General features: G+C 36.4%; 6 protein-coding genes across 6 annotated transcripts; 1 reads left to right on the top strand and 5 right to left on the bottom strand. All coding sequences in view use genetic code 12, as the record gives it.

Moving 5' to 3' along the window:
* Positions 1-19: 19 nt before the first annotated feature.
* KGF56_000262 (21S rRNA (uridine2791-2'-O) methyltransferase) lies at positions 20-685 on the bottom strand (the record flags this gene model as incomplete). Its single annotated transcript, XM_049323851.1, has 1 exon — positions 20-685. One exon carries the CDS (start codon positions 683-685, stop codon positions 20-22), a length of 666 nt encoding a protein of 221 aa, XP_049182714.1.
* Positions 686-2327: 1642 nt separating this feature from the next.
* Positions 2328-3634, top strand: FDH3 (bifunctional alcohol dehydrogenase/S-(hydroxymethyl)glutathione dehydrogenase; the record flags this gene model as incomplete). The annotated part of the gene is made up of 2 exons (XM_049323840.1): positions 2328-2348; positions 2516-3634. 2 exons carry the CDS (start codon positions 2328-2330, stop codon positions 3632-3634), a joined length of 1140 nt encoding a protein of 379 aa, XP_049182713.1.
* A 65-nt stretch (positions 3635-3699) lies between these two features.
* On the bottom strand, positions 3700-5667 carry UTP5 (Utp5p; the record flags this gene model as incomplete). Its single annotated transcript, XM_049323829.1, has 1 exon — positions 3700-5667. One exon carries the CDS (start codon positions 5665-5667, stop codon positions 3700-3702), a length of 1968 nt encoding a protein of 655 aa, XP_049182712.1.
* Positions 5668-6126: 459 nt separating this feature from the next.
* On the bottom strand, positions 6127-7299 carry KGF56_000259 (uncharacterized protein; the record flags this gene model as incomplete). The annotated part of the gene is made up of 1 exon (XM_049323817.1): positions 6127-7299. One exon carries the CDS (start codon positions 7297-7299, stop codon positions 6127-6129), a length of 1173 nt encoding a protein of 390 aa, XP_049182711.1.
* A 353-nt stretch (positions 7300-7652) lies between these two features.
* Positions 7653-9707, bottom strand: FAA4 (long-chain fatty acid-CoA ligase; the record flags this gene model as incomplete). Its single annotated transcript, XM_049323806.1, has 1 exon — positions 7653-9707. One exon carries the CDS (start codon positions 9705-9707, stop codon positions 7653-7655), a length of 2055 nt encoding a protein of 684 aa, XP_049182710.1.
* A 1806-nt stretch (positions 9708-11513) lies between these two features.
* On the bottom strand, positions 11514-13070 carry INO1 (inositol-3-phosphate synthase; the record flags this gene model as incomplete). The annotated part of the gene is made up of 1 exon (XM_049323795.1): positions 11514-13070. The coding sequence occupies one exon, from the start codon at positions 13068-13070 to the stop codon at positions 11514-11516; it is 1557 nt and encodes a 518-aa protein (XP_049182709.1).
* Positions 13071-15900: the final 2830 nt, after the last annotated feature.

Here is a 15900-nt window from a genome sequence, read left to right as displayed (position 1 = left end):
GTGAGTGAGTGAGTGTGTGTTATATGCTATATTTCAAAAGTGTTTCTTTGTCACTGAATAACTCTTGTAGACTTATATTCAAATCTCTCTTTTTCAATCCAATGTAGAATAATTCACTTGACTCTGCTCTGCTAGATTCCGGCTTCATACGTACAAGTCTCTCAAACATGATACGCATGCGTAGTTCTAGTAGTTCTTCTTCTGCACCATGCCAAACTTTCATGACCAAGTTTCCTCTTGTTTTCAATTGATCGAAAGCAAGAATCATTGCTGCACTACATAGCTCCATATTTCCAAGATGATCGTAATGGCTATGTCCTATACAGTTCACCATCATATCACTCATGATTAAGTCTATTTCTTCGCCCTTGAAAAATTGCTTAATCTTGAGGTGAGTTTCTTTCTTTAGCAAATCGCCTTGAATATAGCTACACCCTTTATACGGTACAGCATCATTTATATCAATGCCCAAAATTCTATAGTTATCTATCTTGCGCTTTTCCAAAGCATGGACTGCAACTTGAGTCCAGGCACCCGGTGCAAATCCCAAGTCAACAATATTCTTACTAGATTTGTTAAATAGTCGACATCTTTGATCTATTTCAATTAGTTTATAAGCTGCTCTGGATCTGAAAAATTCGCTCTTTTTTTTATTAGTAAACGGATCATTTTGTACTTTTTGCATATATTTCTTTAACAGAGAGGACTTTGGACGGCGGAAAGATACAATGCCGAGTTGAGAAAAGTGATAAGGACATGTCCTCCTCATACTGGGGCTAAGCTCTTTTAATCTTACCCTCATCTCATCGGTAAAAAGAAGAAAAAAAGAAAATTTTGACCAAAATTTTGGGTGCAAAATTGCAATCTCGCTCCACTATCGGGCAAAGCGAGATAGTGTCACTAGCCAGTGCTGCTCCACTATCGAGCGAAGCGAGATATTGTCGATAATGTCAATGTAGTCAATGTTGCTTGACAGCGTACCAGTGTCGCTACAAAGTGTTGCTCCACTATCTCGCTCTGGTCGATTGTACTAATTTAGGGAAAAACGAAAACATTACGATAGGTTGTATTTCTTGGTCTTGTGTTGTGGGACCAAAGACAAATTAGGCTAGGGAAAACATATATAGTATAACACAGTGCGACACTATCGAGCAGAGCGAGATAGTGGAGCACACTAACTAATGACATTATCGAGCAACACTCAAACTCACTGACACTGACTCGTAATAAATTAATATATATGTGCTATTTTCATATTCAAATTCACACAAAGTAGAAAGATGTGGTGGCTGTTGATAAGGATAAAAACTGATTTTGAGCACCACTAGCGAGCAGAGCGAGCTAGTGGAGAAGTACTGACTAGAGACACTTTTAAGCAGTACTGACTAGAGACACTTTTAAGCAGTACTGACTAGAGACACTTTTAAGCAGTACTGACTAGAGACACTTTTAAGCAGTACTGACTAGAGACACTTTTAAGCAGTACTGACTAGAGACACTTTTAAGCAGTACTGACTAGAGACACTTTCGAGAAGTACTGACTATAGACTTTCGACCAGAGCAAGCCAGTTGAGCATTACTAATTAGCTTGTTATAACACTATTGAGCAACACTATCTCGCTCCGATCGATAGACTAGCTTGTTACTCTACTATCTCGCTCCGCTCGATAGTTGGCTCTATTTTCTCATTTTTATTTCGTGTAGTTTTACTGATAATGGTCCTACCACTATTTTTTTTTATCTCGCAGTGTTTCCCATTATGGAAGGAAAGGGAGGAGGGGAGGAGTTGAACAAGTTTCTTCCTCTAAAAAAAGAGTTTACGTTATTTTATATATAATATGTCTCCCCCTCCCCCTCCCCCCTTTCATTCCCTCCATTATCCATTATAAAGCATTACGGTGCATTACCAGTCCTCTCTCTCTCGATAAATCTTATTGCGCGGGTTTTTTTTTCTAGTTCCACTTCGGAGTCGCCGCTTAGGGGCCCAACAACCCAGACTCCAGACAACAACCGACAGTGTCGCTAGTGTCACTAGTCAATGGTATCATTAGTCAATGCTGCTCCACTATCTCGCTCTACTCGATAGTTTCGCTCGCTCGATAGCGTCCTTTTATCCCTTTATTGCCCATTCCACTTGCTGAGTCCGTGATCCCGAGTTAATTTTTTTCAGATGGGCAAAAACTATCCCAATTTGGTTAATCTTTGCGCTTAACGCGGAAAAGCCCTTAATATATTTGCGTTTATATAATAGGGACTAGCAATCCATCACTTTGGAAAAGTTCAGCCATTTCTTTGAAATTGACCAACCTTTCTTTCAAGAGATTAAGATGTCAGAAACCGCAGGAAAAGTACGTATTTTATACAAGCTGAAGCTTTAGCCGCCCACTTCCACCCCCTCCCCCTTTTTTTTTTTCAAGGTTGACTTTTGAGCCACAACCTTGCTGGTTTTTTTTTCATCTCATCTCATCTCATCTCAAAAAGGGACCAAGTAACTAACATGTCTTTCTCTTTTTAGCCAATTACTTGTCAAGCTGCTGTTGCATGGGAAGCAAAAAAACCATTGAGTATAGAGACAATTGAAGTTGCTCCACCAAAAGCCCATGAAGTGCGTATTAAAATTTACGATACTGGGGTCTGTCACACTGACGCTTTCACTTTGAGTGGAGACGATCCAGAAGGTGCATTCCCAGTTATTTTGGGACACGAAGGTGCAGGTGTGGTTGAATCAGTAGGTGAAGGTGTTACTAATGTCAAGCCTGGCGACCACGTTATTGCTTTGTATACTCCAGAATGTAAAGAGTGTAAATTCTGCAAAAGTGGTAAGACAAACTTGTGTGGAAAGATTAGAGCTACTCAGGGAAAAGGAGTCATGCCAGATGGTACTTCAAGATTCACTTGTAAAGGGAAGGAACTCTTGCATTTTATGGGTTGCTCGACTTTCTCGCAGTATACTGTTGTTGCAGATATTTCAGTAGTTGCTATTAATCCAAAAGCACCATTTGATAAAGCTTGTTTATTAGGATGTGGTATAACCACCGGTTATGGAGCAGCTACTATTACGGCTAATGTTCAGAAGGGTGACAATGTTGCTGTATTTGGTGCAGGATGTGTTGGATTATCCGTTGTTCAAGGCTGTAAAGAAAGACAAGCTAATAAAATTATTGTTGTTGATATTAGTAACAAGAAGAAAGACTGGGCTTTTAAGTTTGGTGCTACCGATTTCGTCAACCCTACAGAATTACCCGAGGGAACTACTATTGTTGAAAAGTTAATTGAAATGACAGATGGTGGGTGCGAGTATACTTTTGATTGTACTGGTAACGTGAAAGTTATGAGAGATGCATTGGAAGCTTGCCATAAAGGATGGGGTACATCTATCATCATTGGTGTTGCAGCAGCAGGTAAAGAAATCTCAACTAGACCATTCCAATTGGTTACAGGTAGAACTTGGAAAGGTGCCGCATTTGGTGGTGTTAAAGGTAGATCTCAATTACCAGGAATTGTCGATGACTATATGGCTGGTAAATTGAAAGTTGAAGAATTCATTACTCACAAACATAAATTGGATCAAATCAATACTGCTTTTGAGGATATGCACAAGGGTGATTGTATTCGTGCTGTTGTCGCTTTATGACTATCTTCAAAATTGTGAAAAAATGGAAAGAGAATGATTCTATATGAATAGGACAGACAAAAGGATTAATTTATTTCTATATCACTATTATTGTCTAGCTCGTCGAGAGATTGGATATTTTCATCGTCGTCATCGTCGTCGTCATCCTCTTCCTCTTCCCCAACTCCCTCTTCCTCTTCCTCTTCATCACTATCCAAATAATCATCCCTTTCATTCACATCAATATCAACCTCTCCACTAAACTGCGCATCATCCAAATCCTCCACATACTCAACATCACTCTCTTCCACCACCATTACCTCCTCTTCTTCCTCCTCATCGTTAACTTTCTCCCTCTGCTCTATACTTGATTTCAAATTCATCTCATCATACACCAAATTCAATCTCCCTTTCAACTCCAATAATCTAGGCAATGTATCAGTTTTCTTAGCCAACACCGAATGCAAGGAGTACAATTTTGTATTCAAGTCAGGTAAGCTAGCAATCACTGGTCCATGAATTACCAAAATCCATTTAAGCCAACTATTCAATTGATTAAACCTAGAAGCTTGACGTTGGATTTTTTCACTCAATCGATCTAATAATACAACAGCTAGATACGGATTCAATCTCAGGATTGTGTTTTGTATTGTTTTTATATCATTATTCTGTAGTACCGTTTCCAATAAAGTATGGTCGTTATTAGTTAATGATTGTGATAAAATTACTGACAAAGAAATACCATTTTTGTTATCTTCCAATTTTCGTTTGCGTTGAGATGTATTCTTTTGTTGTTTCATGGCTAATCTTTCCAATTTCTCCGCAATGGCTTCTTCTTCTTCTTCGTCGTCTTCTTCATCTACTACTACTTTTTCTAAATCTCGTACGTTACTTCCATCATTGACAATTGCATGGCTTTCATTATATAGTCTTGGAGCAGCGGTATCGTGTCCATATGACATTCCCTGGTGCGCCTTAACCTCCATCTTATTCTTAATCACAGTTTTATTTGAAGTAATCAAATAATTCCCTACTTCGTCCACCCATTTAATGGCATCAAAATACGATATATTTGAACTCTCCAACCATGTGAACAAAATATTGTCATCCTGAACATTAACAGTATTGATCATTATATTCGAATCTTGTGGATTTTTGATTTCTGCTTCGGGACGGGATATTTTTATAGTAGAATTTGATGGTCTTGAACTTACACCAATTTGTTTCCGTTTCTTTTTCAATGCATTTGAAGATGGCGTAAATTTGGCATCTCCTAAAAAGTCGTTAAACACTTCGAGATTCCCATTCTCATTTATAGCAATCAAAGCGGATTTCTCATACAACTTACCAAAGGCAAGACTTTGAACCGATGTCAGAGCTACAAATATAGCCTTGGTAGTGGTTTTCTCCAAAGAATATAAATTGATAAATCGGTCCCCTTTGGCACTTGTGATAAACATATCCTCATTTATGCAAGCAATGCAACCTATAGGCTGGATATGACCAGGAAACGTCTTTACCACTTTTCTTGTTTTTAAACTAAATAAATATATCGAATTAGCAGCTAGTAATAAATGAGGTTCTCCCAAATATATACAGCTCGAAATTTGGTAAATAGAAACAACCAGCTCTATAAAATCTCCAATTTTAAACAGTTGTAACAAGCTAAATGAGTTCATGTCCCACTCACATACATTGCCATCGATGTCACTTGACCAAGCAGTTTGAGTAAAATTGGAGTAATGAAAATCTAACAAAGAGACATTCGACGATGTGGTAAGCTCACAAACTATATCATTCGTATGCGGCGAGTATATGAGTATACTTCCTTTGTTCAAACATACTGCGATATGTTGAGTTTTAGTCGAGTTTAACTCAATCCAATTGAAATTGGTCACTTTACTGCTCTTGTCAAGGTTGAAAGATGCATTTATAGGTGTTTGTGAGGAATTAACTGACTGGACTCGAATTTGATGAGTATCTAGTGATACAAATATAGAAGCTAAGTATCTACCCGAGTTGTCAAACTTGGCTTGTAGTACTGGCCCCGACATGTTTGTATGAAAACAAAAGAAGTTCTCTTGATCTAATATGAGATGAGATGAGATGAGATGAGATGAGATGAGATGGAAAATCAATTTTTTTTTTCACTGGAGATGATCATCATTTGGTAGCGAACCAGATTACAAAAGAGAGGTAAGGAACTTACATTTTATCAAGAGAACACCCAGTGACTGAAACCAATAAAGGAAACATCCATTATGCTCCACTATCGAGCAGAGGAGATAGTGTCATTAGTCAGTGCTGCTCGATAGTGTCATTAGTTAGTGCTGCTCGATAGTGTCATTAGTCAGTGCTGCTCGATAGTGTCATTAGTCAGTGCTGCTCGATAGTGTCATTAGTCAGTGCTGCTCGATAGTGTCATTAGTCAGTGCTGCTCGATAGTGTCAGTAGTCAGTGCTGCTCGATAGTGTCGTTCGACGCTGCCTAACTTCTTTTTGTTTCTGATCAGTTCATTTCTTCAACTTTTTATTCAGTGGTTCCTCAAGCTCCAACTCTTCCTCCTCGCTTTCATAGTCAACCGTCTTTTTCTCCGTTTGTGAAGTTTCAACTCTGTCGTCGCCTTTATTCGTAGTTATCCTTATATTAATTCCACCTCTTGACTGTCTTCTTTTTTGTTCGTGCAAGTTCCTCACACCACTACTCTTGCTCGCCGCTCCATTATTCTTAGCTTTCCCATTGGGTTCTCCTCCCTTTCCTCCTCCCTTTCCTCCTCCTCCTCTCTCCATCGCTTCTTCTTCTTCTTCTTCTTCTTCTTCTTCTTCTTCTTCTTCTTCTTCCTCTTCGTCATCAAATAAATGCGCATTCTTTACAGGTGATTTCGTCTCCATTATCAAAGCATCAAACTTCTCCTTTGTCATTTTCCCCTCTTTGACTAGTTTTTTCAACAATTCCTCTTGCCCTTTATCGATATCGCTTTTTTCCACCTTGGTTTTCCTTAAATCACTATTGTCTACAATTTCCTGTTCCCCTCCCCCTTTTTTTGCCTCCATCGTCTCCACACTTACACCCCCACCACCATCATTGCCACTGGAATTCTCCAGGTTCCCCAGAAACAAGTACCCGCCACCAAACTCATCCATATCTACAGCCTCACCACACTTCAACGCCGCCGCTTCCTGACTCATATAATCCTTAGCATGAGCTATCCGACAATGATTCAAAAATCCTTGTATTGATAAAAAATTACTCCGATGACAATCAGGACAAGTGATCCTCACAACTACACCGTCTGATCTCTGATATAAACACCCTGAAGTAGCTGATCTAGTGCGGTAATGCAGTGATGAATTTGGAATTGAAAGTTGTCCCCTTTGTGGATGCTGCTGCTGCTGATGATGATGATAATAAGCAGAGGAGGAGGAGGAGGAGGAGGAGGAGAAGGAGGAGGAGGAGAAGGAGAAGGAAGTGGGAAAGTTCTGTGGTTGGGACAGTAGTTGTTGGACCGGTTCTGGAGACGGCGAATTAATTACTTTCTCGAGTACTTGGAGTTGTGACTTAGCATGTTGTGATTCATTGTGAACTAACTGAAGTTCCTTATGCTTTAGCATTATTTCCAAATCAATTTGATCTGAAATAATTTTATTCAAATTTGTAGGTAGTTCTTGCAGAGTATTAAAAGACATGGCCTTGGATCGTGAATTTTTGATTATATAGGTCCCGTCTTGCTTTTCTATACACCAAGAGTGGGACACACACCAAAAGTGGGAAATAACTTATCAAAAAGTAAATCAGTTTTGGTGCAATTTTTGTATAAACTAAAATTTTCTTTTTCAGTACAAGATAAAATTTACCACTTTTATTACAAGGGGGGGGGTGGGCCAAAACATATAAAAGACAGACAAATTACCAAGACAAAGAAAAAAAAGCTACAACAAAAGTATAAAACAAAAGATACCCTTCATTTAACACCTATGCAAAAAATAAAAAAAGACCTTCATCTTCATGTTCCTCTTCTTCATTCATTCATTGATTCCCTTTAGTCATCTCCATATGCTTTTTTGACTTCTGTTTCATAGGTTTTCAAAATCTTCTTCCTTTGTAATTTTTGTGCACTTGAAACAAATCCATTATCAGGAGTCCATTCATCATGAACAATTACAATTGCTTCCAATAATTCAATTCCTTTTAATCCTTGGTTTTTACCAGTTTCCAATAAACTGTGCAAAAATGCCCTCAACAATTTCCGGTCATCATACGATGTTTCTACATTAAATCCCAACTGATCCAAAAATCCTTCAACTGGAACAACAATAGCAATAGGCTTAACTTTATCTTGACTTGCATAAACACAAAGGTTTTGAACCAATTGATTTGAGCGGTATACACTTTCCAATTTTTCCAATGCAATATATTCACCATTCAAAGTCTTTACAAGATTCTTCTTTCTATCAATAATTCTCAATGCACCATTGCTTGACCATTCACCAATGTCACCGGTTCTAAACCATCCATCCTCAGTAAAAGCTTCAGAGGTTTCCTTTTCATTTTTGTAATACTCCTTAACCACAGGTGCACCTTTCAATAAAATCTCACCTTGATTATCCTTGGCAAAGTAACCTGCATCAGGAACATCAACCAATTTGGCTGTAACTGAACCAACTAAACTTCCCAATGATCCATATTCAATGTGTTTAAATTCTACAATGGTACCCATTGCACAAGTTTCAGTTAATCCGTATCCCAACAACATTGGCGCAATCAAAGTTGATACAAATACTTGAGCATCGATCGAGATAGGAGATCCACCATTCAAAACATACCTCAAATGTCCACCAGTAGCAGCCTTGACTTTTTTGAAAATTACATTAAAAAGAGATCCACCAGGGATATGCCATTTATGTAAACTTGATTTGGCGTAAAAAGCAGCCCAGAACAACTTTTGTTGTAAAGGAGGAGCTTTTTTCAATTTAGCCAAAACACCTTTACGAACAGATTCCCAAACAGCAGCAACACCAACCATAATAGTAGGCTTAAACTCAATCAAGTCGGGTTTACAATTTCTCACTGAAGCTTCAGTTAATGTCTTTACATTTGCATAACCTAATGGAACACCCCACCAAAAAACAGCACATTCAAAAGCCAATTCAAAAATATGCGCCAATGGTAAAAATGCAACCACAGAATCGGTTGGACCAACCAAGTCTCTACCGGCATTTGTTGAGATACCAGCAACTGCTCCCAACAAGTTTGCATTGGTGATACAAACACCTTTTGGATCACCTGTTGAACCTGAAGTATACATGATACAACATAAATCATCAGCTTTTGGTAAATGCAACAGTTGCTCGCTTTTAGCACCCAATTCAACAACTTCTTCAAGTGAAAGAAACTGTAAATCTGGACGAACTTGTAAAAGCTTTTCTTTTGAACTTTTAGCATTTTCGTACAATTTACCACCCTGTCTTTGATCATTTGGATCAATAGATTCGGTATGAATGATATATTTAACAGATTTGGCTTTTTGCAACGGTTTTACTAATGAAGATAACAAGCCGTTATCGGTAAATACAGCATTTGCTTCAGTTTGTACCAAAGAGTGAGTTAAACCATTTTCACCCAAAGTATCATAAGCAGTGACAATAGGGATATTTTGAAACGAACAAGCTAAAAACGTTTGCATCCACCTATGAGAAGTTTGAGCAAAAACCATCAATTTACTTCCTTGATTTGGTTTCAACCCCAATGCTAACAAACCCTTTGAGTAATTTTTAACCAAAGTTAATAAATCGGGGTAGCTGATATATTGATAGGGACCCATTTCGTAAAAAGTCCAGTCTTTATCAATAGTTTGGCATTCACCCTCGATTTTTTTAGTAACTTTTTTTGTTTCTACATGGATATCTTTCAAATCTCTCCAAGCCATTGCTGGTTTATTACCGTTTCTTTCAAAACATTCTTCAATGAGTTCAGGCATAGTGGTAGCTTTTGAATCGGCTGGACGAGTAACAGAAGCATCTCTTTGAGCTGCTTTTCTTCTTGGTGCAGTTTCTCCTGGCTTTGCTTCGCCAACAGCAACAGTTAAAGGGGTCATCTTTTAAACAATTGATATGATATGATATGAAAAGTTAAAGTGCAAGTGCGAGTGCGAGTGCGAGAATTGAGCTCAACTTATAAAGAACAGATACAACTTAGTAACAAACACCAATAGCAAAGAGTAATGTTTGTTGAGGTGGGACCAAAACGTGTGAATATGGCAACGACAAGAATGGGTAAATATACGTAATGTGGCAATGAGGGGGGGGGGGGGGGTTAATGTGGCAATGAGGGGGTTAATAAAGCTACAATTGATAAAAAGGATAAGTTGGTTGTAAAAAAAAAAAATGAAAGTGATAATCTTTTTTTCTCTTTCTTTCTCTCTCTCTCTCTCTCTCTCTCTCTCAACGTGGAGATTACAAATTGTAATTTTTTTCTTTATGACATTAAAGGGCAATTTTATTTCAATTTATACTTTAGGTAATTATATTGTTTTGGGTAATTTTTTTTCTTTTGTTGTGGGTGGCAAAGTGTTTGTAAATGGATACAAAGAGGGAGAGTAAGATGGTCAAATAGTACCATGTTACGATGGATCTGCATAAGGGCTAACCAATGTATACTATATTGATTGACCGATTATAATGGATCAATGATCAAACCCCTAGTAAATTGGTCAAGCTGGGGGTTGTAAAATCATTGCGGTTGTAAAGATAACAAATATGACATCCAAACCTACATAGAGAATAAAGTTAAAAAATTAAAACTAGATAGTTATCACAACTAACTAAAAAAAAAAAAAGATCACACGTAATCCATGTAATTATGTTTTTACCCCCTCTTCTCGAGTATTGCAAATGTCGTCATTTGATGTCGTGTTTTTTCCCACTTTTGTTCAAGAGTTTAATAAAAGTGGTGTTGAAGTTTACAACACTTTTGTTGTTTGAGATACGATACGATACTCGGGCATATACGTTATCTTAATAAACCCAGTATTAGTCATTCTATCAGATGAAAGCATATCTAAATTTGTTGAGTTTCAAAGACTCTGGAAAAAAAAAAAAAAAAGAAAAAAAAAAAATAAAAACTGGATACCAAAGGTACTTTGTTCAGCCGTACAAGCTAGTTTGTGGGTTGTGGGTTCAATTCTCTGATATACTCTTGCTAAGGAATTAGTCACACACACATATATATACTCGTGTTACAAGGATCGACAGGGGGCCCTTTGTACTTTCTCGATTAAGCGTTTTTATTTTCCTATTGATACCTTACAACTTGAAATATCCTTTTATTTCATTAAAATAGTCACTTGACAATAATACTATCAACCCCCTGGGATTTGTATCACTGTAGATTGCATATTCCAACGCGGTAGCGCACATTCACTTGGGTTAATGTTAATACGAAACTTAGTATCAAAGATATAGTAGTTGATTTATAATTTATCATATCATTTGAAATTTGAAATTGGCAACCATTAGTTTTTTCGTGCACTTTTGACATATTTTGCCCCTTAAGAGTTTGCTATCACGACATTTTGCTCGTTGTGAAATTTGTTGGGTAAGAATTTCAAGAGGGGAATTAACAAGGGGGGGACGACATGCAGGATCAACAAATTTGTGTAACCAACATGAATATTTTATCACCATATGCATTACATATACTACAATAGGAAATAACCGATCAATGGTCTTGAAAACAAGAGATTATCAACAACATCAATAAATACACATTCAATTACACCCAAGAGAAGGAGAAAAAAAAAAAAAAAAAAGACACACTATACAATCAACTCAAGCTCAATCTCTCTAAATTAATCTCTCTCTTTGATACAATCAGCTCAAGCTCTATCCATCTCTCTAGATCTCTAGACTAATCTCTCTTCAAACCTCAATTCGTTGTTAATTGGCAAGCCAACTAATAATCTCAAAAGATTCTCCAAGGATTGTCTCTGCTTATTCAATCCATTGATTGGCTTGAATCCTGGTCTACTCAATGGCGCCTTCAACCAGTAACTCAAAAATGTCAAAACTGAATAAAAATCGTGATACTCGGATTCGCCTACTTTCTTATATTGCACACGCGACAAAAATTCAGAAACAACAACCAAATCAATGATTAATGGTGTTGCAAGCAAGGAATCTTCACATACATTATGTATGCTAATCTTGTTATGTCCACCAAGCATCAACTCTGAGTAATATTCATCCATGGCAACTTTGGAATCACCAACAGCTGGCAAATACTTGATAACAATACAATGATCAACTTTGTCGCCTGTTTCTTTGTTATATAATATCTCATTGCTTTCAATTATATCATCAACAACCGATTGTTTAGAAATCTCCTTGGATCTAAATTGCTTTGGCGCAGATAAGTTGTATCCATCGTTATTACCCAAATGATTATAACTAGCAATTGAAAGTGGCTTGATACCAGCATCAACCAAAAATTGAGCCAATACCGATTTGATCTTGGTTTGTCCCGATTTGAAATCGTCACCACCAATAAATGAATTGTGTTTTTCAGCCAACTCAATTACACCGGGAACAAATGTATTTTGGGGTGATCCATTAATGTATGGTACACCTTCCAATATGGAAGCAACTGCAAATATAGTACTTGGCGCAATCTCTTCATGACTAGCTTTGATAGATGCAATTAAATTATCACTTGTATCGTTGACTTTGGGTAATACATCCGCATATCTTTCAGTGTTTGCTGTCCACAATACAATAACTTTATCTAATTTATTCTTTTGTTTGAAATCTTGAATATCTTTTCTAATTTTTTCAACATCTTTCCATTTGTCCTGGGTGTTTATTTCGCCACCAGAAGTCTTGTTGAACACATTATCTGCTCTTTCGCCTTGGTTGGCGGCAATAAAATCAGGATAGTATATACTTTCCATTGGTTTTTTATCGGTTAAATATGGATACAATTGTTTTTGTAAGGTAACATCCAATACTTTAGCTCTCTTCATTGCTTTGTCCAATGTTAACCCACTAATATCCCATCCATCAACAATCAAATCATTAGGGTTAACCATGGGGACAATCGAATTAAATGGCGCATAAACATCGTTACCTTCTTTGTTAATACCTAATTTAATAGTTGAGCTTTGTGTAACCGAACCATAATAATTTGGCTTAACAACACCTTCTTTATTTTCAAATGAAATTTGATTCTTGTTAGCCAAAATGGATCCAACTAATGTAGTACCATTATTACCACCAATTCCAACCAACAACAAACCAACTTTAGGAACAGTTAAATCCAATTTAAATTCGTACTCTTCAGCGGTTGGAGTAACGAGCAATTTTCCACTTGCATCTTTTTCAACTAATGAATTCTCATAAGTGAATTTGGTATAGAGATTTCCATCTTTAGTGGAAGTCTTTTTTGTTTTAAACTCGACCGACATTGTGAAAAATTGTTTTGATTAACTTTTGATTGATTTACACCTTGAATGAAATTAAAAAATTTTTTATACAGGGATGGAGATTTGGCGAGATTTCGGCGAGTATTTATATGAAAACCTCCAAAGAAGTCAATTTCCATTTTCACACGAAAGATTTATGTTGCAAATAATTTGATTCGCTGATGAGTTTTTATAGGAGAAACAGTTATGAGACGAAGAAAAAAAAAATATCAAGATAACAATAGTTGCAAGAAAATTACAATGAAATTATACAACCAAAACCTATACTTTTCTTCAAAGCTAACTAGTGGTGATTCAGATTTTTTTTCAATAGTAGTAATCAGCTATCAATTGGCTATCTATAGACACCCATATTTCCTCTTCTTTCAACCACAATCAAGCACCAAAAACCCCATTTTTCAAATTCACATTCTCAATTTTTCTCTTCTCATTTCGCCGAAATTCTCTCAATTATTTTTCCAAAGATTTTTAGACCATGCAGAATTCCGCCGAAATTTCAACGATACTGCGGCATGGGTGTGTCTCGAAACCACTGAGAATAGAAAAATTAGCATTTTGTTACAACGTACACGACAAAGCTACACGAATCCCGTACGATTTTGGATTAGTTGGGTAAACAAAAAGTCTGGGATGGTAAAATGACAATGAAAAAACTCAATTGGGTCAAGACACGTGTGTTTTGGTGAACATTTTTGTTATCAATGGCAAGTTGATTTAGAATGAAACTCACTGTTTACCAAAACCTCCACTCATCTTCAAAAGAGATTTGACCAGAGCTGTTCAAGCTATTAAATTATCTTGATGATTTTGAACCCGAAATCGGCGAAAATTTTTGCCGGTACAGGTTCTTTTTTACACATGCTCGTTTTAATTTTAAAGAGTCGATTGGTTTAACTAAAATTGTGGTGTTAAAATAACTTAACATCTGATAAAACCAACGACATATCGTTCCACAAAAAAACGTTCATATTGATGTAGCAAGCAGTACAGTATCAACACGGGAAAGAAAGTTGTTGAAGCCTTTGCAATTCACTTATTCACAACCTTCTTAGTTGTAGAGAGATCTCACTTTGTATAGTGGTGTGCTTATGTGGAGAAAAAAGCTTGCAAAAAGGAAACAAAAAAAAAAAAAAAAAAAAAAAAAAAAAATTAGGGGGATTTAAAACNAAAAAAAAAAAAAAAAAAAAAAAAAAAAAAAAAAAAAAAAAAAAAAAAAAAGAATTAGGCGAGTTTATAACTACCTGACATAAGCAATATTGAACAAAATATAAAACTTGATTAGTATTTAGCTGGGAAAAGATGCTTATAAACTAAACAATGATATCTCTGCATTTAAACCCATATAGTTAAAGGATACAAGTTGATGAGTAGTGCACCACTATCTCGCTTTGCTCGATAGTATCGCCTTGAGTCTCACTTCATATTCCAGTAAGTCTTAGAAGGCAAAAACAAACTCACAAACTCATCCAATTTTAGGAAAACAAGCACTTGCTACTTCCTCAAGACTCTTTACAAGAAAGAAGAGAACTTTGAAGAGTTTAAGAGAAGTTAAATATGTCTTGAACAAAATACAAACAAGTTTAAACTCTGTTTTATGATGTCATCTACATAAAGATAAAGATGTGTATTGTTGTGACTTTCAAGTAGGATGAATGATCATCACAAAGAACACAGCAGACTGATGTTGCAACAGAAATAAAATAAAAAAAGAAACAAGTACCTATTTAAAATAGGGATACCATTTCTAAACTAGCAGACATGATTTCAACGGTTCGTTTACAAAACTCTTGAGATTCAACTAACCCTTTTCCCATACATATTAGATTACTGTAAACAAGCCAAATCTGTGCGTGATACAACTAGATTAACTTCCTTAAAGATCATTGGCAATTTAGCCAGGAAACACGAAAATGATAAAAGCTAAGTTAATGTTGAATCCTTTTTAGTCTAACGGAAATTATTCTTTATTAAGGGCACTTTAGTTCTCACCTCCATTTTCACTTACAAAAGAAAAAACAACTTCTAATGAGGTGACGCTACCATATGTGTTTTAGATCTATTTAAGCAAAAGCTTATCCACAATCTTCTAAAAGAGACTCTAAATATGAGGTTCAAAGTGTTTGAATATAGACTTGTTTCCTAGTTCCCCGCTTTCAAGTTACTCTAGAAAATCCTTTCATTCACTAAAGTATAATGTCTCTATTAAAACAGGTCAAGACTTGAAATTCTACTAAACAATTTCAAATAGTCAGCACTTGTCATTACCCCATGCATCTATTTTACTCCTTCATACAAAGTATGTCATGGGTTCTTGGATCTTTTTCTTTTTTTTTCTTTTTTTGGTTGCAGGCAGAGTATCGGTTAGTATTCGAACAAAAAAACCCTACTCCGGATTTAGAGCCAGCCCTATTTGACATGGTGTATAGGCGAGGATATGTTTCATCAGTTCAGCGGGATTCTTCTATTTCATTTTCATTTTCCTTTTATTATTTTTTCCCTTCTTAGTGCGCAATATGGCCTCTTTTTCCAGTGCTAATTCGCAGAAGCTTTTGGGAATCATAAAACACGTTAAGACTAGTTTTAAGAAAGATGTTACATTTTCCCTTTGAGCAAATTAATACATCGTTGTCAGCCGTTGGAATCGAACTAAATGTTGGCCGTTAGTAAAGCCTAATCTCTTTTTAATCTATATGACATAATATCTTGCAAGTGTTACAGGAATACCCCTATTGGGGTAATAGCAATACTAACAATACATTAAGAACAGCAATTAACAACAATTATAGATGTCAGGCTTGCTTGATAATCCCAA

This window comes from Candida oxycetoniae (assembly GCF_023343755.2).
Source record: "Candida oxycetoniae strain CBS 10844 chromosome Unknown scaffold8, whole genome shotgun sequence".
Taxonomy (NCBI): domain Eukaryota; kingdom Fungi; phylum Ascomycota; class Pichiomycetes; order Serinales; family Debaryomycetaceae; genus Lodderomyces; species Lodderomyces oxycetoniae.
This window is presented reverse-complemented; position numbering and strand designations above follow the sequence as displayed.